The 24,514-nt window shown below is 36.4% G+C and overlaps 1 protein-coding gene across 2 annotated transcripts in view; it reads left to right on the top strand.

The window, feature by feature from the left end:
- Positions 1-24,514, top strand: part of CDKAL1 (CDK5 regulatory subunit associated protein 1 like 1) — a 434,151-nt gene that overhangs the window by 188,366 nt on the left and 221,271 nt on the right. For both annotated transcript variants that reach the window (XM_066992066.1, XM_066992067.1), the window contains one exon: positions 5,309-5,412. In XM_066992066.1, coding sequence (XP_066848167.1) covers positions 5,309-5,412 — 104 coding nt within the window. The remainder of the gene's footprint in view (positions 1-5,308; positions 5,413-24,514) is intronic.

The raw sequence follows: 24,514 nt of genomic DNA, 5'->3' as shown, positions 1-24,514 counted from the left end.
TTATAACAGGATTTAATTAATTGGGTGTAGACTTGGTAGAAAGTCTGCTTCCAAATCCCAACCTTCAGCCCCTACCCAAAATTAAATCAGCGACCCCCCTGAAGTGTACTTAAAGACTATAATAATAAAGCTTTTAGAAACAATCGTAAACATTTGGAGAATAACTTCCCCTTCTTTTTCCCCACTTATTGCTACACTTTTCCAGTCTCTCTCTGTGACCAAGCCCAGGACCTATATTAAAAAAATATTTGCCTATAAAGCAACTATAAGGATGCATGAGAAACTAGTGTATGTTCTTTACTATAAATATGGTTGGATACTAGGTGTGTTTTTTCATATGTTTCTAGATACCAGGTTGTAAAGAGAAGAGGCAGTGAGAGATGAGTCAAAAATTGTTAGGTCTTTTAGAAAAGGAATATTGAAGATATGAAACTTATCCTCAAGGCTCAGAGATTTATAACTTCACTATTTAGTACTGTTGCTTAGTACTTAGTTCTCTTGGTACTTAGTACTCTTGCTGTGTAATAAATACTATTATCCAAATGCAGAGTGAAATACATACAGTGAATAATACATATATGATTTGTGCATAAATCATAAGAAAAAGAGCAAGAGGTAATATACTACTTTATGTTCTAAATATGACAATGGTATGACAACAAAACAAATTCTATGTAAATAGCATAAACAATCCTTTTTACTGTATGTTGATGCTAGTTTAGTTTTGGGCTCATCCATTCATATTAGATTAGTGGATAATGCTATTCATTTTCTGACCTTTGCAGTCAAATTAAATAACCTTGATGACTTGTTTCTTTTCTGTCTGGTGCCTTGCTCATATCTTTTTTCAGGATAAAGGTGATCATATCCTTTTTAATACTTTATTTAGAGGAAAAAAAGTACATAGACAAACACAATGTATAAAGAAGTTTAAAAAAACAAAAGACACAAAATGTTCTTAAGTAGGGGGACCTAATAACGAAAATAATGAATATAATGAATAATAAAATGATAATTTTATTACTTAAAAATACTATTCATGGAGACTTCTTGCATTTAATGATATACTATTAAAACCTATCACTAAATTATGTTGCAGTGTCATTTGTGATGGTGTGACTTACCAATTTGAATTCCGTATGTCCAGTATTTGATTTGTCCTTTCTGAAATCAGGCTGTGGACCAGATATTATTACAAAGACTTGGGAACATTTTGGAATATTAGGATTTCACTTTCTGTGCTATTTATATCTATCACCAAGGAATAAAGTTAGAAGTTTATTTTAAATGTCAGTGCTGCGGAAATTATAGATTGTTATCAAGCTTATGATGAAGTAACCCATCTTGAAGAAGGTCCATAAAAGTTTCCTTTTCATGCAGGGTTACAGTTAGAGGTGACAAAGAATTGATAGTAATCTTTCCATTGAAACACAAACTTTTCCAACAAATTTGTATTTAGAGTTTGTAAATTGAAGTAATAGTAAAAGTCATTGGTATCATTTTTTTCTTCCCAAATCCCAGCTTAAGGAAGAAAAGTTTAAAATTAAATTTGAGTTTAATAATTTACTTCACCCCAAGAAATAAAATCTTCGTACGTCCCTTCTTTACTGATGGCTGAAAAAAATTCTCCTCTGTGGATAGAAGGGACAGTGTTTAAGTAATCTTTTGTTTTATGGTACCTGTGGGGGCAATGGTGAGCTTTGGGGAATATAAAATTTCTTCTAGACACTAGATAAAGGTGAAGGAAAGTCTGATTAGTGTACGTACCCATGTTGTGATGTCTGACCTAGGATTTTTCAGACATTCCTAGGACACTGATCAGAAATCAAAAGTGGAGAGCACGGCTGGGGTCACGGGGCAGGATTGTTTCAAATTAAATCTGCTCTTGATGACCTGAGAAAATTGTCAAAATAACTGGCAATTTTACTTGCTTTGGAAAAAAAAAAGATTAGTGCAAATATCACCAGTGTAAGCCAAACCATTGTGTATTGTTGCAAAAGAGCAGATGCTTCCACTATGAAACAGATTTTGCATTTCCTTGAAATGAAAGTAGATCTGAAAAAAATAAACTGAGAACTAAAAGAAACAAACAAACAAGCAAAACCAAAACAACCAACCAAACAAAACACCTGTAGGTCAGCCTATAAGTAACAGGTAAATGTTTTGTTTTTATTTATTCGTTTATTCACTCAGTATTATTTTTCTTTAAATGACAGAGGAGGTCTTTCTACCCTGCTGGAGCTGTAATGAATACAGGCTTTCAAGCTCCTGCTGCATGCCTCACCTGTAACGATGCAGTAACAAACATCTTCCATCAGTGGGCTAACAAATACAACATGGCGTTTGATGGGACTGCTTATAAGGTGTCCTTGTAAAGGTATAGATAGCGCTTTGCCTGCAGTATTCTCCCATGCCAGCATTTTCTTTCAGCACTCTTTTCAGCCCAGCATACTGCGTTTGGGTGCCCAGGTGCTAGCAGGGCTGCCCCGTGCTAGTCCTTGCTGCTCAGGGCAGGATGTGTCTTGAAGACTGGAGTGAAGGAGTGAAGTGAGGCTTGGGAGAGGGAGAGGAAAGGTTTGGGATTAAGTTTATATTTACTTGGCAATAAATTAATTTTCCCCATGGTTTTCCCGTGACAGCAATTGATGGGTGATCTCCCCACCTTTTTCTCGACCCACGAGCTTCCTGGTTGCCATTCTTCCTTGCTTTATGCCCCTGAGGGGAGGAGTGAGCAAGTGGTGGGTGGAAGCTCTCTGTAAGCCAGTGCCAACCACCGCACCAGGCTGCTGAAGGCAGGGGTAGCAGTATGGTGAGGATGTGGCCACGTGCTTCGCCAATCTATAATGCTGCTTTTGGGGAAGAAAGCTGGCTGAGAAAGCTTTGTGGAAGAAAGCTGGCTTAGAAAGAAAGTGAATGATATGGAGAGGAAGGAGTGTGGCAGTGGGATGACTGGAGGGCAGCCATCTTAGAAATGAAGTGGTGGGTTGAATGGAGAGTTGTCATCAAAGAAAGTGAAGGGAGGGAGAGGGGGAAGAAGAGGGAGACGTTCTTTGCAAGCCTGGAAGAATTTGAAGGTGTTCGAAAGAATCATGGATGGAAAATGGAGAAATGAGTGCCCTCTGGGGCTATAAGGGAAAGAAAGCCCTGTGTGACATATTGCAGATGGCCAGTGACACAGGATAGAATCATAGAGTGGCTCAGGTTGGAAGGGACCTTGAAGACCACCCAGTGCCAACCCCCTGCCACGGACAGGGACACCTCCCACCAGACCAGGTTGCCCAAAGCCCCATCCAGCCTGGCCTTGAGCACCTCCAGGGATGGGGCATCCACAGCTTCTCTGGGCAGCCTGTGCCAGTGCAACACCACCCTCTGAGTGAAGAATTTCCTCCTAACCTCTAATCTTAATCTCCCCTCTTTTAGTACGTAGTAGAAGATGTTTTCGTTTGCTAAATAGGGGACACAGGTCAAGCATAAAATAATTATCTGCTCATACGCTTGATTTCAAATGCTACTCTATTAAACAAGCTTTAAATCCTGCACAGTGAAAGGCTCTTGATTTGCAAAAGAAAAGCAAGAAACAAAAAAAGGTCTGACAGGTGATAAATTGTCGTTGGGTGGGAATGAAGCACCTGGAGCAGGTTGTAAAGGTTCAGATTTAGAATTCTTTTTTTTCCCCCAATTTTTAATCAACCGTTGTATATTTTACTGAATGGCAGGTTACTTCATATACAGTTTTAGTTCTTAGTAGAACATGCTTATCGCTATGGTCATGTCTCTTTAAAGATTTCTTCTGTAAAATGGACACTAAAATCAGACGTCGTGATCTGATAAGAAAGAATAAATATTATATGTAAATAAGTTAATCCATAATTTTCAACATCCAGTCTAGCAGAGAGAATCCAGAATTCTCTAAATGTCCTATAGCAGAAAGTAGGATTGGATCAGTGGAGGAAGGTCTCAGGGTCAAGCTGAGGGGCAGAAGGGCACCTGAGAATACCTGAGCAATTTTCTCCACTTCCCAATCCACTGATTGTGCAAACAAGGTATAACCAATGTTTGAGGTGGAATCTTTGGTAAGGAAAACCTTTACAGTTTGCAAAGCAGCAATTACCTAGTCATGGAGTTATTAGACACTAATAGAAGACAAGATAGTATATCCAAGTGGTAAACAGCCTTATAGCTGGTGCCTTGTCCTTCAGAAACCACCCAGTTCTATATATGCCTCTTCATTACTCTTTCGAAAGTTATATAATAATACTCCTGTATTTCCAGCATTAGTTTTTTTCAGCATCCAAGTCCTTTACTATGTTGAAGCTGTAAGAATTTAAGGTCCAATAGCCGTGAACAAGAGTTGTTTTTTTTTGTTTGTTTGTTTTTTTTTAAGTTTGAAACAATTTAACCTATTAAAAATGTAGGCCCATGTCAGCTTTAAAAAGGGAGAAGGGGGAAAAAGAAGTATAATGAACACCTCTTAACGTTGTGTTTTTTACATTCATGGTACGACCAGGATCCAAAAGCTAATCCAAGTAAAACCTGCAGTGAGTGATATGTTGGTTTTTTTTTTGTGTTTGTTTTGTTTTTTATCCTTTCCTGCTCTTACTTTGAATGAATCTGCCTTTACTGCCATTTCAAGTAAATTAAAAGCATTTACTTTGTTCCTCTTTCTTATGGGAGACTTGTATAAGCTGAGATCTTTTGTACCAACCTGTTTTCCCTGTTGATGATTCGGTCTTTATTATATTATTTATTTTGCTTATAAATTATATTATTTATTTTTTTAATATTTAAATATTCAAAATTATTTAAATATTTAAAATATTATTTAAAAATATTATTTATTTTAGCTTATAAAAGCTAAACGAAATAAGGAAAATCCAACTCAAATGTGTTTTCAAGGATACAGACTACTTAAAATCTATGCATAGTTTTCATGATTTATTAATTTTTATTTTCCTCTCCTTGTTTAGTGGGACTGAAAGTCTGGATATTTGTCTTTAGTAATGATTTAGTAGTGAACAACTGTTAATTCTGTTATAGCTTTCTAAAGAGATGTAAATTCCCACTCTTTGAATTGGAATACGTGTTTTACGCTGATCATTTTTCTCATCCTCTCTGTAGAAGTGAAGGATATTTTAAGGAAGTATGAGAGCAAAACACTCTTCAGATCAGTTTAGTTTGTTGATTTTAAAACAGAATACTATTATTTGTTTGGTTGTACATATAAAAGCTCTTTCTTTCAGGTGTTAAGATAGTTGTGCATGTAAAGGCTTTCTTGGGAAGAAACTGATTATTTTCATCTTCCAAACAGGTGTCTTAATGCATGTACTTACTGCAAAACTAAGCATGCCAGAGGAGACCTAGCAAGCTATCCCATTGAAGAACTAGTGGACAGAGCCAAACAGTCTTTTCAAGGTAAGAGGCTTTATCCCTACAATAAAAGTCAGCCTTTGAATCGTACCAGGTCTTATTTTCACATGTAATGATCACGATACAATATGGCTCTGTTACAGAATTGATGTTCTTAATATGTTGTGGCTGTGTCTAGTGTTGCCGTTGTGGTAGAAAGCCATGCTGTCATTATGTTGGTGTGCCATTGTTTACAAAATGTAGTCCTGCCAGAAAGATTATTTCATTTTGAATTTAGGCTTGCACAGATAAAGTTCCGTGCAAGCATTTTGTCATGATGAAGATGATTTCTGTAAGATTTATTCATTTTGCTTTGTTGCTACTTTCTTACAAGGGAAGACAGTAATGTTTTTCACTTAGCAATAGCAGTAAATTTCATAAACTTTCATAGGATTCTGAAAACGCTTTTAAGATATATTGCTTTTTCTCATAATGGGTTTCCTTGAGGAGGTCTAGGATGTTTCTGTGAGCAATACAAAGTTTTGAGGATTAATTTGAAACAAATATGATTAACAGCTTCCAATAGAACAGGTACTGACGGACTTCTACTGCCAACTTCAATATAATATTGGTACTGATCTTACATGGATTCAACCAAACATCAGTTTTTCATACAGTACAGGACTTTGTGATAATATTTGCCTAAAACTCTTGTGTTTCATAGTTATGTTAGTTTTACTGAACTGATATTTGTTATTTGTATCTGAATTTTGCCTTTCTTTCAAAAATAAACATTTTCAAATATTTTCTGTGTTCATTTCTGATGCAATCTCTGTGAAGGCATAGGTATTGTTTTCTGTGTTTGTGTGCCATGTTGAAGGTTTATACACTTACTGAAAAAACACTGAGGTAATTCATGTACAGCTTCTCCTTCCATCTTTGAATCAAATTCTTTGAATCAAAATTATAACAATAAATACAGTATGTGATGTCACACTTTGTGGCACGTGCAAACGTTGCAATCATTGGGTTTCACTTACAGCTCACTGTTATAACTGTTCTAGTAAAAAGTTGGTCTGCAATGCTTCAGCACATTTAAAAATCCATCCTTATTTAGGGACCCACAATGAACTTTATTCAAGTTTGTGATGGACTTTTGGCTATTCCTATCAGCAGTATGTAAAAGAAAAGACCTTTTCCTAATCAAAGTCCACGTTTACAAATTCTGAGTTCTACATTACCCACTTAGCAATGTAAATATCTTTTGCTTTTGTTAAAACCTCGTTGTCCTGCAAGCCAAACTCCTCTTTTTCTTTCATGAAGTTTATCTATAATTGCCATACATTTTCTCCTACTGCTTAGGCTCGTATGATCAATGCAGTCATTGCTGTGAATTAGATTGTCTGTTATGATAGACAGGAATCCTGCCATGTGTCAGAATTCTTGTTTTAAAAGAAGTTTCTTAAACCTGTATGAATTTGATGATATCTTCAGTAATTGAAATACAAGATGTATAAATGCACTTCCTACTTTGTTGAAGAAGCAGTTCAGGCAATCCATTTCAGAAGGTTACAAGTTTTCAGTAGTATAAGACAGGTGATTTTTAAAATTGTTAAGTAGTCACTGTGCAGGTTAAAAGCTGCCATTTGATGGTTACGGTTATTGAGCAGTAATCATTCCTGGTAATAGCATGATATGTAGGTAGAAAAGGAACACTGCATTCTTTTCCTTTCATCCATGTATATCTCTGCAGTACATTTTTATTAGTAGTTGTGTAAGAATAGTGTTATTTTGTAAGCACTAAATACCCATTTAAATGTTCTAAAGAAACTGAACATTTCAGCAAGGAAATATGACAAAGAAAGCAAAGAGAAAATATGGGCAATATAGTCAGGATTATGGCCTTAAATAGGCTAGCATTTAATTTTATTCAGAATTATTGTGTGGAAAGAAAAAAACTTCAGACTTGTCTGTCTTGTTATAGTTGCATGTGCTAAAGTCCACGTTACTTTGTTGTTGCAGACAATAAATGTGAAATTTTTGAAAGTATTTTGAACTTCGAGGATTGTACATTCAGATTGAAAATTAAGTAATTCAATTCATCTGTTGTACTGCGGCCCTTATTATAATTATTGACTCCCTCAAAATAACTTGATTTCTAATGGAAAAAGTTGCCCTTAAGCTGTTGTTTGAAATTTCATGGAGAAATGCTATGACACTTCTCACAGCAGGCATCTCCAGGGAGTTATATTCTTATTTGGCCTTACACTAGTACCTTTGTTAGAGGAAATAAGAAAAGAAGCAAGTACCAAGTTGTAAAATGAGAGGCTTCTTGGGGGTTGGACCCAATGATCTCTTGAGGTCCCTTCCAACCCCTACAATTCTGTGATTCTTTACCTCTAGCTTCCACGTTTAGAAACAGTCATGAAATAGTTAGATACTTAGTTTGCAGTGTATGGAGAATTTATTACTGCCAGCTTGCTGCAGCTCGGCTGCAGAAACTCTTCGTCAATCCAGTGAAAGACTTGAGCAATTCAAATTCATTAAAGTCGTTGCTGAGTTATTGAACTGCACTCCCTTCAACAATTTTCTGTTTTCTCAGAAGATGCATTGGTGAAGCTCTAGTGAAAAATATGGAGAGGTACAAGTATGTGATGAAAAGTTTTTCCACGTTGGAATTATTCATGGGAGAATTGAAGTGTCCTAGAAGAACAGCAGCAAAAAACAGTATCTGATGATTTTGTACAACTACATGATCAAGTCATGTAAGAAAAGGGAGACTGATGTTAGTTGCAATGCTTTGTAGATAGTCTTACAGTATGCAACTTGATAAGGCCCAAAGGTGGGAAGTTGTAGTTAACACCAAAAATGCTTAGAAGAGCTGTATTTAAGGATATTTTGATACAGGTCCTTAAATCTCAGAACTAAAACAGCTCTCTAAAATGCTTTTTTTCAGGTAATCATTCTTTGTTTCTAGATGCCAGTTGCCGTCTTCTCACTATTTCTAACAGCAGTTGTCAAATGAAGCTTTAGTGTTGTGATCAGATGCTCCCAATTTTTCTTCAGTCATTTCCATACAGCAGCCTCTGGATTGGAAGTGTTTCTGAGCCATAGCATATGCATTACTACTTGTCTGCCAGTCATTTCAAGTAGTCAGTGATCTAGTCTGGGACTACTACTAATGCTTTGTCAGTGTACTGTTACCTATAACTTATCTGTGTGACAGCAGATTGTAAGGTACCTTACAGTGGTAATTATTTTTGATGCTTGTCTCCAACGTGACTTCTAAAGATTTTTTATTTTGATTTTCTCAGGCTTTTTAGTCAAAATTCAGCCCTGTGAGTTTATTTCGTTTTTGAAAGTTTTCCCTACTTTGTGTAGGTTAGATTTTGTTTCAATTTAGAGTCCAGACCTTTACTTTTTTGTCTATATTACAGTTTTGTAAAAACAAAATTTAACACTGCGGAGATTAGTAACTAGATGACAACAGATGACAAAATTGTTAACGTTTACATGCGTTCAAATTATTTTTACAAATGTGAACTTGATTTAAAACTAATTAAAAAGAGACGACTGAAATCATCACAGTCGAACAGATATCAACCTTTATATTGCACTTTTCCAACCTTTGAAATAAACTGTTCTTTATACTTCTTTATTTCTATATTTTATTTATATATCTTAAATTCAGTAAAGTCAAAAACTGTGTGTTGCAAGTTCCTGGTATATTCTGCGTAGTTTCATAATGCACTGAATTGAATTTCTGACAATTCTCTTATATAAGGTATCCCAAAGTTGAGTTTGCTTGTGTACTGTGTATGGATTTACATCTCCTGTCTGACCTCCATAGTGCTTTAGAAGTTATAATTGACATTGACTTGATAATTACAAAAATTCTTTTTTAATCAACTGATCCATCTGAAGGTAAAAGTAGATTATTGAGGTTTTAGCTATTTTAACTTGAATGTTTTGTCTCTGAATTTCAACTTTCAGTAGGCAGTTCTATTTTTTTTATTATTATTTTTTTAAACATGGACAGCCATGTCAAATCACATTATATAACAGATTTCTATAAGACAGTTAGTTAAAGAAAAAATATTGCTAAATGTAGTAAAGTGGTCTTTAAGTTGGGAACAAATGTGTTCTGTAGGGATGTTTATGGAAAGAGTTTTTCCACAGCTGATAGTACAGCACTTTCTTTGTGTCATCAGTTCAGTGGTATGTTTTTTCAAAATTTACTATATCATTTTCAATGCTGTATTTTAGGAGATTGTATTTGCAGTCATGAGAGAGCTCTTTCTTTCCTTCCAAAAACGACTCTATGTATGACGTGTTTTTGCTTAGTTCATTAAATGGAAGACAGGAATTGCTGCCATTGGTGAAGAGTGCCTCAAGAAGACACAAAAGTTAAAACAATGTTGTGAGGAGTGATGTCCTGGGATACCTTTGGCTAAATTGCAAGACTTTTAATTGATTTCAGAATTTTCTTTAATGGATTTTAGTGACCATAAAAAGGTGCTTAACTGATATTGCTACCTGGTGGTTTGTAAATGCAACCAATTATAAGAGAGAATTTCTGGGCAGAGCAAGCACTTTATATTGCCAACAATTTTAGCTGGCTCAGCAAACTGACTTTAAAATATAAATAGTTTTATGAATTAGTTGTTACTTGGTTCTACTTTAGAATGAAAATCTCCTGCATGTACCAGTAGGAAATTATTTTTCTTTAGCATTGCATGTCTGTCAAAAATGACAGGGAATATGCTGCTATTAAAATATACACTGTATAATTACTACAATATTAACTTATTTTATGGTAGCAACCAGTGAGCTCAAAGGAAGGTCAAATTATGTTGGGAAACAGCATACTCATATCCTCAAGCTACATTGAACAATAGCTTCTAGATGAATAATTGCAGTGGCAAAATATAATTTATTTTTATTCCATTATTTACATGATGCTTGTCTGGCATGCATGGTGTTGAATGCTGAATAATACTTCTGTTCAGGAAAATTTGGACAAAATATAGTATTGCAAAGCAAAGGAGCTACCTAAAGGATGATGCTGAGTCTCAACTTTCTTTCATTGGTAGTCTTTTACAATTATCCCTTATCTTGTAGGTTTTCAAGTGTTGAGAGTTTGAAGGAGATTAATGTTAAATATTTCTCTCTCTACAAGTATCATTATAAACAGATGTTTGCACATAGCGATAAGGATTCTTTTTATATAAAGTGACTAGTTTCCAAAGCTTTTCAGATCGATGTGAGCCTAGCTAAGGATCTCTGGTTTTATTAGTTCTGATGAGGTGCTGTCAGGACATTCTGCTTTCTTAGTTGGAGAGTGGTTTTCTTCCTGCAGCACTACCACTGAGCTCTCTCTGTGTATGTTTTCAGAGCAGCTGACATTCTTGAAAGGAGAAATATTTAATATTGACAATGATTTTGGTTTCTTGTTAATTAGTCAAAGTGGTACCAAATTTGATGTTTTAGGCTATGCTTTCTGAGTGGTGGATTTGGTCTTTGAATGTGCTTTGAAGGACTGGGTGCTTGGTCACACAGATGGAGACCTGGGCTGTGGACTCTAGTTTCTTCAGGGTGGGGGAATAGACCAAGGCTGTAGAGAGGGTAGGTGTTGCATATTGAGGTCTCACCTTGATGTGTGATGAAGGCTTCATCAGAGGCTGGACACAGACCCACGAATGAGGAAGTGGTCTTAGCAGTTTAAACACGTCCTTTGCTATTTATTCTAAACATGACCCAACAAAACTTTCTTAAGGAGCTAGTCTGAATTCCTTGCTCACTAATATTTTTGCCCTTCTAGTGTCAATGTTCCGTCAAATAGGTGATATAGGTACTCGTACTGGTGCTTGTCTTCTGTGGCTTAACAGGATTAGCTGAAGTCAAGCATTTTCTTGCACTTCTTTGTACTATTTTTTTTTCCCAACCATTTCTGCAACACTCTCAAAAGAAATATAACTCTTCCTCCATGTTAACCATGTGATGAAGAGACTTGGTTGAGAATCTGTTCGATATCAAATTGAATATGAAAAAAGGCACTGGTGTTATCCATCTATATCCAAAAACTGAGTTTCCATTGTTCATATAAACTCAGATGTTGACGATGTCAATACAGTGATACTTAAAGTTGATTTTATGGCTGTCAAATAATTTCTGACAGAGTTATACTTGAAAACATTTGGAAATTCCCTGTTACTGAGCCTGTGCTGTATAGTTCAATCAGTCAAAGGCTTTGACTCTATTGTTTTGATAGAATGGGGTGTGCTTTTTGTGGAAAGGAAAAACTCTTGATCATATGTATAGTTTGCTCTCTACAACTACCTGAAAGGAAGTTGTGAGGAGCTGGGGATCAGTCTCTTCCAGCAGAGAGGTAGTGATAGAACAAGAGGGAATGGCCTCAAGTTCTACCAGGGGAAGTTCAGGTTACAAATCAGAAATTTCTTCTCAGAAAGAGCAGTCAGGCATTGGGATGGGTTTCACAGGCAGGTGGTGGAGTCACTGTCTCTGGGGGTGTTCAAGGAAAGGTTGGACGTGGTGCTTAGGGACATGGTTTAGTGGGTGATAGTGTTGGTAGGGTGATGGTTGGACCAGATGATCTTGGAGGTCTTTTCCAACCTTAATGGTTCTATGATTGTTATATACCCAAAACAAGTAAACAATATCACGTTAATGACATATAGCTAATCTGTTGGTTGAATTAGATGGACATAGTTTGGGGATTTTTTTAAAAATCGGTTGTCATTTGAAAAGATTGGGAAATGTACTTTGTACAGAAATTAATTATGTTTAGAGTTTTGTTTAATTTTGGATTGGATTAGGTGTTTAGATCAACTTGAAATGAATGTTTTGTTTGGTTCCACGAATACCCACAGGTCAAAAAATACAGGTCAACTCAGAAACAAAACAACATTTGTGAGTAGGGTGTGTTTTTATTTATGTATTGTGAAAAATGGGAATGGTTTACCATGGAAGGTGTTTACACTAAAACATTACAGTTTCCCTCCATGTAAAATAATTCACCATTTTCAAATTTCATTAAATTTTAAATTCTCTTTCCTGTTGGAAGCTCGCTGATTTTAATACGGAAATTATGCTTGTTCCCCAAAAGCTATAAGCTGTATTTAGGCAAGTGTCTGTTTCTGTTTAGCAAAAACAGCATTAGAAAAGGAAATTTTTTAGTACTGTTTACCAGTAATTGCCTATGGTAGCACAGCAAAAAGCTGCATATAAAATTAAGAAAGTTAAGCTCAGAGCACTTTTTCATGCTGTGTCCTTTATAGCAAAAAGGAAGCAAAGCTAAAGGCAGGCTTTACCTGTACATGCAGACCATATTTTATTCTTTCTTTGCTTCTTTATCCATACTGAAGGAAGCATTAGAGTGAAAAAGCAAACATTAGTGTCTGCAAAAGCCAAGCAACGTTTTCTTGTAAGGTAACTGTAAGGAGGAAACATGAAAATTCATTGCTGGTTGGCTGTTTCTGCAGTTCTCCCATACTTAAGTCACGTTATACATTTACCCCATAAAAACTTCAGCAGGAAAAAAAAAACCAAACAAAAACAAACAAAAACACCACCGACAATGTAACATTTGATACAAAATAATATGTTGAAGGCATAGCATATATTGACTTCTACTTGCTCTCTTTTACCAACAAGAGTGATGTTATGAGAGTATGAAGTTTGTGCCCATTATAATTGGTTGTTAACTGTCTTATGGGCTACTTTTCTATCAGAGTAGACAAATTCTCAAAATGCTGAATTTTTGACTGGAATATATTGAATTCCACAATTAGAGATATTGTAGAAGGAGCTGAGTAAGTTCCATGTAGCGTTGTATAATGAAATGCTTGAATCGTCTTTTTCAAAATGATTTTGTTTTGCCTCTGTGCTTTCCAATTTATTGAATCAGAATGTTCTGATACATAGAATATAAGATGTATAAGAAAGCAAAATTACATATGAAAATCTTTTCTTAAAAATGCTCCTTCCCTCTAAAAGCATACGAACAAACCCAAACCCCATCTAATTTCTCATTTCCTTTCCAATCATATTTTTTGAGAGGAGAGTTTTCCTATCACAAATAATCTGGTACATACACAACTTTGCTAGGCATAGTGTTATGTCAAGTTTTGTTTCCTTGTTGGTTGATTTTAGTTTTTATTTTTTTGGGGGGGGGAGGTTGTGGGGGGTGTTAAGGGACTGGGGATGAAGATGGTTGCAGTGTTTTTCTAAGATAAACCTCTTCTGTCAGCCTTTTTACTGACTTCTGGGCAGGGAAGGCCTTCTAATATTGTTCCTGAAGTCTAATTTGAAGTTGCATTCCAGGGATCTTGGGTTGCTGTATTTGAGACACTTTGATAAACAGCTTTTCTTTGTTCTTCTGTGCTTCTTGGCTCTGGCTAAAGAACTAGGGTTTTTTGTTGTTGTTAAGTTTATTAAAATTCTTTCTGTATTGTCTTTTGTGTTTTGTGAATGTTTAAGTTTTGCCTGCTGACTTTGCTAATGCACAGAATACGTAGGCCAAGGTAAATATTTTGGTACCAGCGTGTCATTTCTTAGAGTTACATGGGATAACATAATGAATTAGTTTTTCATGGCTGCATGTAATCTTTTCTAATGATCCTGAAAGAAATAGGTATATTTACATTCCATCAGTAATGATTAGAAGCAGTGACTTCAGGTAAGTAAAAACTGCTGTGTTACAGAAATTTAAATACACATTGGCAACATCTTGTAACAAAGATTTTTAAGAGAATAAAAAGATGTCTTTTCAGTAGCATATTAAAATATTGCAGTTGTTTTCAAGCTTCATTTGAGAAACAAAATTACAAGGTTCGTGAGCTTTCTTCTTGACTCAAAAAGAAATTCCCACTTATGTTTTTGGTATGTGTTTCTTTTATATGGTCAACTTTGCTGAAATGCTATGGTTGTTTCTGTCATCTTCACTGTGTCTGCATAAAAGGTTCTTTTGAGTTATTTTCAATCGTATTTCATAAGTGCAGTGTCCATTACATTAGATTACTGGTTTCTAGGTTGTTTAATTTGCTGCATTCTGAAATTATGCATTGGAATATGCGAGGCAGTTCATTTTACATGTGGGAAAACAATCATCTTGCTGCCTATTTATAGGAATCTTAGGTGACTGATTCAAGACAGAAACTCGCATCTGTTGTATTGGATAATTGAGCTGAATGTTTTTTTCTGGTCTGACCAAAGGTCTTTCTCCTCCTGTCCCCTCCTCAAAACGGCATTACAGTAGTGAGCTTCCTCCAGTTTAAGACATTATTTTCACAGTAACGCTTTTCATTTACACGTTTTAAACAAGTCTTTCTTTTGTATTTGCTCATTAGTCCTGAAAGATGACACTATTTACATTTGTGTTTGCTATACAAGGACTGAGTTTCCATTGAGATATATGCACCTAGCTTTAGTAAAGGGGTGACTTCTTCCATTAATTTCATTAATGTCCTCTGATTATTGTTTAAATATATCTGACGTATATAATAATATGTCATATATGTATATAATAATCTATGTAGTAGTCTATATAATAGTATATATAACATATCTATTTTATTAAAAATAATTACATATAAGAAAATATTACTATTCTGCATGTTTTTGGTTGGTATTTTGCAGTTAGAGTTGAAGTCTCGCTCTGAGATGCCCAGGTGTGAGCTGACTTCAATGTAAAAATCATGTAGCCATTCCATTGCACTGCTGTTCTTTGACTGAATTCAGCTTTCCTTCAGACTATCATATCAGCTCATGCACAGTGCTGTCAAACATCATTTAACGTGGCTTTAGAATGGGGTTATGTTTGGTACCTAAGTCCTGGGAGAAGAGAACTGCCACTGTCTTGAGGTGTAGGTAAAAATGATCATTCCCAAAGGATGGAGATTAGGTTGGAATGAAAGCTGTATGCTCTTTGGTACATAACAGCACACCAGCAAGAATGAAATATAAGCTAAAGAAAAATATACGTATTAGTTTGTCATTCTCACAAGCCAAAGTCTTTTTTGATGTTATGTATATAGGGAATTACAGGTAAGGATGTGTAGAAACAAACCTTCAGCAGTGTGCCAGGAGCTCTCATGAAATGACTCCAGCCCTCTTCATGCCTAAGATTTTATGCTTTTTGCTTTTGACAATGGAATGCTTTTCAGGGTTGCACAGATCGGTTTAGTGATATGCTTTATGGTGCAACCAAGGGAATGTTAGCATCAGCAGAGCTGAGACACAGAAGTTCAAACCCATTACGGAAATTTCCCAGATCAGTCCATTATGATATTTACTGCCTGAGATGGACCTGCAGTCCACTGGCTGAGCTGTCAGGAGAAGCTTCCAGTTACTTCATACATTCCATGTTGCCCTTCAAATGTCCAGGCATTGATGTAACGGTGCATGTTCTGCTTAACAGGCAAATGTCATGCAAGGAGAAATGCGCTGAAAGCACTGAACATTTATTTAGCTGCTGGCTAAACTGCAATTTTATTTTTCCTGGGGGAAGATGATCTGAAATTGATGGCAATGGTACTAACATAAAAACATTCTCTTTGAAATTATTCTCGGTACTTTGGAGATAATGTGACCTTTGCTTAAATTAGAGTTATGGTACTTGCTTTTAATGCTTCAGTGGAAGACTTGAAACTATATTGATTTAAATCTGGAAAAACCCGAACTAGATATTAGCTTTGTTCTATTTTTATTCACTCTTGCTGATTTTGAGTTGTATGTAAAATTAATTCATGTTTTCTTTTTCATTTTTGATTTTTTTTTTATCACTTTGTAAAATATACTTTTCTAGCTCTTTGCTAGTTCTTCACTTTGTGTTGTTCAAGCTGATAATTATCTTGGGATACACTCATACCGCTTTTTGTTTGTCATGTTTTTACAGAACTGTTTATGAATCACTTCCAGGAAAAAATTAAGTACCTCTACAATTAATGTCTTTCAGACTACATTTCAGGTCTGTTAAATAGTACTATAATGTTTCTGTCCATGGTGTCCCAGATCTCATGCATTTGTAGTATAATACATATGCAGTCAGTCCACTCCTTTTAGAAAGCCTCAAACATGTTGCACGTGCTGTATAGGTGATCGACTCATGCAGAATAAATTTGATGCTTTCCAAAGACTGACGACTCTGCAATGCACTCGTGGTATGCCTGATGCTGCCATCACAATACTAAGCATGCTGATTGTGTGCTCTGTAGCCACCAAGGACTTCTCTGGGATTCACAACTTACCACTGTTTTTGAGGGATGCCAAGAATCAGCACAAGACTCAAATTTAGTTTGTTAAAAATGTTAATATTTCATTATCGGTATAGATCATGTAGATCATATCATCTTCTAATTTTATAGTTACCAAGAACTTTCACTAATATAATATTGCTTCCCTTTGCTTATAACTGTGTCAAACTTTAATTGATACTCCTATTTATAATCATTTAACTATTTGGAAGAATTAGGTAGAAGATGTTATGTTATGCAAGTTTAGAAATGAGAAAACTTTTTTATTGACAAGTTCAGGAAGCCTTCATGCCTTAGTATGATCGTTCTTTTGCTTTTGGGTCACTTATAAATAAATATATAAAATATATTTATCCTATAGTATAGTATGTAGTGTGTATATATACTCTATATACTATACTCCATAAAATATACTGTATATATACAGCACTTAGTTCAGATGTTTTTTATAGAGATTCAGGAGATTTTGGCTGTTAGATTTTGTAGGCGTGCTCCACACTTTAGGCTGATTTCATGCATTTTTTGTTCCTTATTGCCAGGTCTGCTGTGATACCAGGCATCAGAAATGAGGAAGGGGAACCTCTTTTCACTTTTGCTCCATGTGTTAATGTCTTCCTCTGGCCTTGATAAAGGTTTTAGTCCAGACAATCTGTTTAATCATCCATGTAGCAGCCTCATATAACAAATGTGCTGTAACAGTTAGTTAATTTGCCAAAAAATCTTATCCACACCACATTTAGAACATGAATCAGACTAGATTTTGCAAGTATGCAGTGTAATGTGCAAAACTGTAACTAGAGGCCCTTCCCTTGCAAGGAAAAACACTTAGGCACCGTTTACTGTTTGTATAATTAGAATGCCTAAGTGCTGTGTACCTTTAAAAAAAAAAAAAAAACAAGGAAAAAAAACAGCTGGAGGTGGCCCCAAAGAGCTTATAATGTTATAATATAAACAACAGAGGAGAAATACAGTAGAATAATATTATGTAATTACATTCAAGATAATAATCAGTTGTTCACAGTATTTACTGCTGAGACTAAGGTCTTGTGTGGGATGATAGAGGAAAGGTTGTTATTTAGGAAAGATGAGGAAAGATAATGTAGTACAAAGAGTGGTCGTTCATTTTGGGAGGAGCTATGCCCCTAAAAGTCATAAAATTCATGTTCCCTTGAAGATTTTCATCGGTAGTCACTCTGTGTGTGCTAGGCTGTGTTTCTTCAAGTAGTAATTTCTTCTCTGTGGGGATTATTATGGAAGTCTGAATAGCTTTAAATGGATTCCTTAGATGCTTCGGAATGTTGTTCATGTCATGGTTGTCTGTTCCAAAGTATAAATCCCCTTAATAATGTAATATGAAATAAAATGCATATTTTCTGAAAATCTAGACTATTTGTTGGTTTAGGATGCTCTCTTATCTGTAAGTTGTTGTCAAAGGCAAATAGACATTGTTCAGAGGAGAGCTTGCCGGATGTATTGACAGTGTTGCCAGCATTTCTTGTAGCATGACCAGATTACCTTTTTTGTCTCCGTTAAACCTGCCTAGTAATGCTGCTTTTTCAATAGTCTAAGTGTGCATGGGCTGTGGTAGCTTACAGTGTTGGGAAGAAAAATATAAAATGTATGCAAATGCTTATTTTGCATGCCCAACTAAGACTTGTACAGACAAGAGGACTCCTCTAATCTCTTAGCTTCGGCAGTTTAAAGAAACAGAGAAGTTTGTTTAGCAAAGATTGTAATTTTATTTTATTTTTTTTAGTGGAAAAAACACAGGTTTTGGTCATATTTGCTCTATAAGTCAGACTTCTCATTCTTTTTTATTTTTTTTAAACCTTATGCAAATGTTTGCATTTATGCTGCTTAACTCTTTTAATGACAAGAAATCATTTCAGTTTCATTCTTTTTTGTGGAAAAAGATGCTTTTTTTTTAAAAAAAATAAAGGTTTAGTATAAAAGAACGAAAGCAGAAATGTATACAATTAAAAATACTGCCTCAATTTTAGCCTTACACAATAGTTTCAGATGTAATGTAAACAAACCAATAACAAACCAGTCCATGCCTCCATTTTAACTTGGCTTAGTTCTCCAGTCTGGCTTACTTAAGGACCATGTAAACACTTGGATTATCCCAATGGAAAAAATAAACAGACTAGCGTATATGTAAGGTAGGAAATAAGCTACTATAAGCAACTGAGGAGACAGGAAGACAGGCTCAGCAGAGCTGGTTTATGCTGCTTGAAAAGTGTAAGTGAAACTGGATAAGAGTGATCAGATCTTACTTTCTGGAATGGGGTACAGATTTGTCTGTGTATCCTCTTGGAAGTTTTATAATCTTGCACATACCTTTGTGATTAGGGATGGTAGCATCTCATTCGAGTTTCAGTGAAATTTCAGTTTTTCAGAATATAATTTTGTTGTATTGTAAGAGAATAGAAAGCTGAAAGGAGACTTAGGCTTGTTTTTTTTAGTCATATATACTCAGAAATTTCAAAGCGTGACAGCAATAAGTGATACAATTTGAATCTTTTAAGATACTGACGTTATAGAAATACTGCAATTCTGCAATGTCCCAGTTCTGTTAAACCAAGGGATTTGGAGAGATATCAGGAAATCGAGATGTGGCAATCTGCCCAAACTCTCCTCTCCCATCACTGAGCTGCTGTTTTCTATGCAGACGTACCTAGTTGAGGTGAACCGTCCCTGCAAGGCTTCACCTAATATTGAACAAGCTGGGCTGCCTTCTCGTATTTTCCAAAGGCATGAGATACCTGTCCCAGCAAAACACTTATTTACCTTGAGAATCCACCGATTTCAGGGAGCCCATGTGCACTGCAATGCTAGTGTCCTCTGGCACTTCAGCAAAAGGAGAATGGATGCTCACCAAGGAGGGGGAAGCAGAGCTCACCTCTGATTTAATAATTTGGGTGTTCGATATTGCAAATATTAGAGTTAGTGATACCATGAGAGCAATTCATTATTGGTAACTGCTGGGTGGGTGGCTCTGTTGAAAATCGACGTGATTCTTACTGCAATCTTGAAATGTCTGCTAAAGATGGAGTGCTGGGATGGTCCCAGACTGTGAGTTTAGGAGCCTCCAGGTTGCCGAATGGTACTGTTTCAAAGTTCCCTAAGCTGGTCTTAAACGTGAGATGTTCTTGAGGAAGGTGCCTTCACACGGTAGCAGAAATCGGATAACCTGAAGAACCGCATAGCATAGCAAGACTTGGTGTTTCAGAGAGCTTATAGAAAGAGCTGAGCTGCGTGTACAGCCGAACTGCAGCTCCGCACAGCGGGCTCTGGCAGTGGGACTTTGCGAAGCTGCTGTTCTGAAAGCACCTCCGTCACAGGAAACTAATTTCCTGGTGGCTTTCAGCTCTGTATTCTACTTGAGCTGTAATAATCATGGATCTAAAACTATCACATTTTCACTGTGCTTGCTTAACATATTTCTTTAAAAAAGATAAATATGTATATACATTATAAATATATGTAAAAATATGTATCTCTTAAAAGCCAAAGTAATTTATAGGAAACAATTTGATGTTGTCTTCATCAGGTATTGAATTAGATGTCAGTATACTAAGGCAACATGACCTTGCAGCCTTAGAAAATTTTATTAAATGCTTTTCAAATAGCAAAATACTTTGCATGTGTATGCATTTTGTTTGTCCTTATTGAAACAGACTTCTTCAGAAATGTAAGTTTTCTTCTTCTAGCCCGTATTTTCACTAAGTTGAGGAAGGCTTTCTAAAATCACACAATTTTAGCATTTTCTTCCAACAAGAAATTATTAAAATTGCTGCTAGATTTATAAGGGAAAGGACTTCTGATCTCTCATTTAAAAAAAAAAAAAAGTTTTATAAAATGAACTGCTAGTTCTTGGCTGGTGCCTGTTAATCATAGAATCACAGAATGGCTTGGGTTGGAAGGGACCTTAAAGACCACCCAGTGCCACCCCCTGCCATGGGCAGGGACACCTCCCACCAGACCAGGCTGCCCAAGGCCCCATCCAGCCTGGCCTTGAGCACCTCCAGGGATGGGGCATCCACAGCTTCTCTGGGCAGCCTGTTCCTGTGCCTCACCACCCTCTGAGTAAAGAACTTCTTCCTTATACCTAAACTAAATCTGCCTTCTCATAGTTTAAAACCATTGCCTCTTGTCCTATCACTCCATTCTGCGACAAAGAGTCCCTCCCTGGCTTTCCTGTAGGCCCCCTTTAGGTACTGGAAGGCTGCGATAAGGTCTCACCAGAGCCTTCTCTTCTCCAGGCTGAACAACCCCAACTCCCTCAGCCTGTCTTCTTAGGCGTGGTGCTCCAGCCCTTGATCATCCTCAAGGCCCTCCTCTGGGCTTGCTCTAATGGGTCCATGTCCTTCTTATGGTGGGGGCCCCGGAGCTGAACACAGGGCTCCAGGTGGGGTCTCACAAGAGCAGAATCACAGAATCACAGAATTGTAGGGGTTGGAAGGGACCTCAAGAGATCATCGGGTCCAACCCCCCTGCCAAAGCAGGTTCCTTAGAGCAGGCTGCCCAGGTAGGCATTCAGACGGGCCCTGAATATCTCCAGAGAAGGAGACTACACAACCTTCTTGGACAGCCTGTTCCAGTGCTCCATCACCCTCACCGTGAAGAAGTTCTTTCGCATGTTGGTGCGGAACTTCCTGTGCTCCATTTTGTGGCCATTGCCCCTTGTCCTGTCCCCACAAACCACCGAAAGGAGGTTGGCCAAATCCCTCTGTCTCCCACACTTAAGATATTTGTAAACATTGGTAAGACCAATGTTCATTCTGCCATATTATCATCAAGTTTAAAAAAAACTCATCTACAGTTCTTAAAAAACAGGTAGAGGAGAAGAATCACCCCCCTCACCCTGCTGGCCACGCTTCTCTTGAGAAGCTGTTGTAGTGGAATACTGAAATCAAAATTGAAGTACAAATGCAAGTTTACTTGTGTCTTTCTGAAAAAACTTACTTGAAAGAGAAAGGCATCTTCTCCAAATTCTCTGCAAAGGAAGACTCATATACTCCATGTATACGGTAACAAGAAAGTAGTCACCATCTTACTCTGGCAGAGGTAGAAATATGCATGGTAGCTGTGGTTGTCTTCTTGCTGTTTAATTCTGTTAGTAATTTTACAATTATAAATAGTACTTTTGAAGTTACTTCTGAACCACGTTAATAAATACTGTTTTTTGAATGTAAATTCTTAGAGGAAAGGCAAATACTACTGTCCATAGCCATGTCTTTTCAGAACAAAAGACACCCACTAAGGTTGGTGTTATTAAAAATCTCATAAAGGCAAATTGGTAGGTAGTAACCGTGGTTTTATTTGAACTCTCCCTATTGTCAATGTGAGTATTTCCCTTGAAGTTTTTCACTTTGAGCTTGCACTTAGCTTATCCATGGAAGAGTTTTATTTCTTTAAAGTGTTGGCAGCCAGTTTTGTGTCACTTTGACTTTTGCTATGAATTGCAATGCCTTGTAAATACTTGCTGTTCAGTAGACCTGCTGAGAAAAGGAAGAAAAAGCTTGATGCTATGTAAATTTGGCAATGAAGGAGATGAAGATTCTTCATGCTTTTTAGTAGGATGTTTGGCTGGCTTAGAGCTTCCTCAGTAAAAGCTATCCCATCTGATGTTTGCTTTAATTTTTTTTGTTTATTTTATACCAAAGTAGTGTATGTTATATTTTTTGTATGCTTATTCAGTGGAGCAGTAGGAAAGGAAAGCTGGATAACATTCCTTTTTTGTTAATTTTATTTATAAATATCTTTTTGCTAAGTTTGCATTATTTGAAACGGAGTGTAAAACATGAGATTTAGTAATGCCACAGCCAGCAGTTGAAGTCTTTATGGGACAGAGTAAACTGGTCTTGTGTGTATTTAGTGTTGAATTTAAAAGCAATTCAAATTAAGGCATAGTGTACCTTCTAATTAATCTTACTTTCAGGAAAAAAAAATCTTTAATTTTGTTTGAAAATTACTGTTTGATTTTATGTTGTTTCTTAGCCACAGGGGTATTGGAGTTTTTCCACTAGCTACTTGTAAATATTTGTTCAGGTATTGGAACTTGTACTTATTTGTTGGTAATACTTGTTTTGCTCCTGTATTTACTGCTGATTTTGTAAAATCTTGGCCATAAATACTTTCAAAACTTTATAATACTGTTATCACAGCCAACCTTGCCTATTAGGCAGCATGCAACTACTTAGCACTTTCCATTGCTCCTGTGAAAATGAGACAAGCAATTCCTTCTGTGAAACAGATATGGCGACCAGAATCCGTATTGTTAAGAAAGGAGATGCACTGTGTTGCACCAGTCACATTCCAAGCACAGTATAGGTCATCATTATTATGTCCAAAGGTAATTTATCAGAATACAACAGTGGTTGATTTTATCTCCTGCTAAATGGTCTTCTCTTGGATAGTTTAGCCTTCTGGAGAAACAAGTATCAGTCATTCTATGCCAGTGAAACATTCTGTTCAAAAGATGACTCTAGATGGTAACTTCTGCTAACTTTTCTTTCTTTGCTGCAGGAATATGAAGGGGAGCACTAATTTCTTGGAGAATGAGTTTTAGCAGAACTAGAATCTCTCATCGTCAAATTTGCACGTGAACTGCATTTCTCTTTGTGGACAAAATGATTCATGTCCCACTACCCCTTCCATTGCAAGGTGGCTGGTGTGCCAACTACTTCTTAAAATGAAGAGTAATGTTAGATACCTCATCCCATACAGAGATTCAAAGCATTAAATGATATATATGAGGTTCAGAACAAAATAAAACTTAACCTTATAATATGGTTAAACCTGAGAAACTCCCTAGCATGGGGCATGGTGAAAGTTTACACGTTTGGAAGAGATAGGACAGATGCATGGAAGAAGAATCCATTTTCTTTAAATACAATCAAGGCTCCTTGGGGAGTGTTGGAATTTGCTGAATACTCAGCAAATACTTTATGCTGCCTATATTTATACTTCATTAAGCATCCACTGTAGACAGGCTTTAGAGAGACGACACTGGGTTGAAATAACTTGTGGTCTTTGTCATTATGACTATTCTAAAGTTGTATTTCAGCAAATATCTGATTTGCCCCTGTTTTACTTTAGATAAAGTGTGCATTAGCTTGTTAATGTTGTTCCCTGCCAGTTTTTATAATGAAGGCATACCTGCTGTGCATAGATTGTTTTTTGCAGTGCGGGTACTCCTGTTACGTTGTGCAATATTGTTATGAGTCAAGTACATGCCATCTCCATATCTAATGCTACCATAAGATGGAAATTTTTAAAGTTCTTTTAATAGGAAACTAAGAACTCATCTGATCAGGTCTGAGTTAACTTTCTCCCAAAGTGCTTTAAAGTGCTCAGTGATTAAGTGAAAAAGCTGCAATTTACAGAAGCAGGCACTTCAACATCAAACAACTCACAGCAAATGTCAAGTGTAAACAATCTGTAAGTTATAAAAAGAAATTGTCTAATCTTTCATGCCATATTCACTGAAGTCATAGTAAGAGCTAAACTCTGTGCGGTGACAAGCCCAGTTGTGACAGTGAGAAAATGCTGAAAGAATACTGAATGTATCTTAGGAAAAACTAAGTCTGCATGCGTGGTCCCGCAGACCTGATTGATCCCTCTCAAGCTTAGCTGTTGTCCCTTCTTATTTTACCTTTGCTCAGGCATTTGCTGCTATGGTAAGACAAAAGTCAACATGAGTTAGAGTTTTTTTTAGTCAATTTTAGACATAATGCTACAGTGGTAGCAATTGCTGATGAAATAACAGTTTGAGGCTGGGTAAAAGAAAACATTGCTTTCGTGCTGCTCTGGCATTATTGATAGCATTTAATGCAAAGCTAACTGGTCAGTCAGCATGTTTTTTAAGAAAAAAAAGGTACTAGGTAGCT

The sequence above is a fragment of the Anser cygnoides genome, chromosome 2 (genome assembly GCF_040182565.1).
Source record: "Anser cygnoides isolate HZ-2024a breed goose chromosome 2, Taihu_goose_T2T_genome, whole genome shotgun sequence".
Classification (NCBI taxonomy): domain Eukaryota; kingdom Metazoa; phylum Chordata; class Aves; order Anseriformes; family Anatidae; genus Anser; species Anser cygnoides.
Note: the sequence above shows the minus strand (reverse complement) of the source record. Positions and strands in the feature narration are given on the sequence as shown.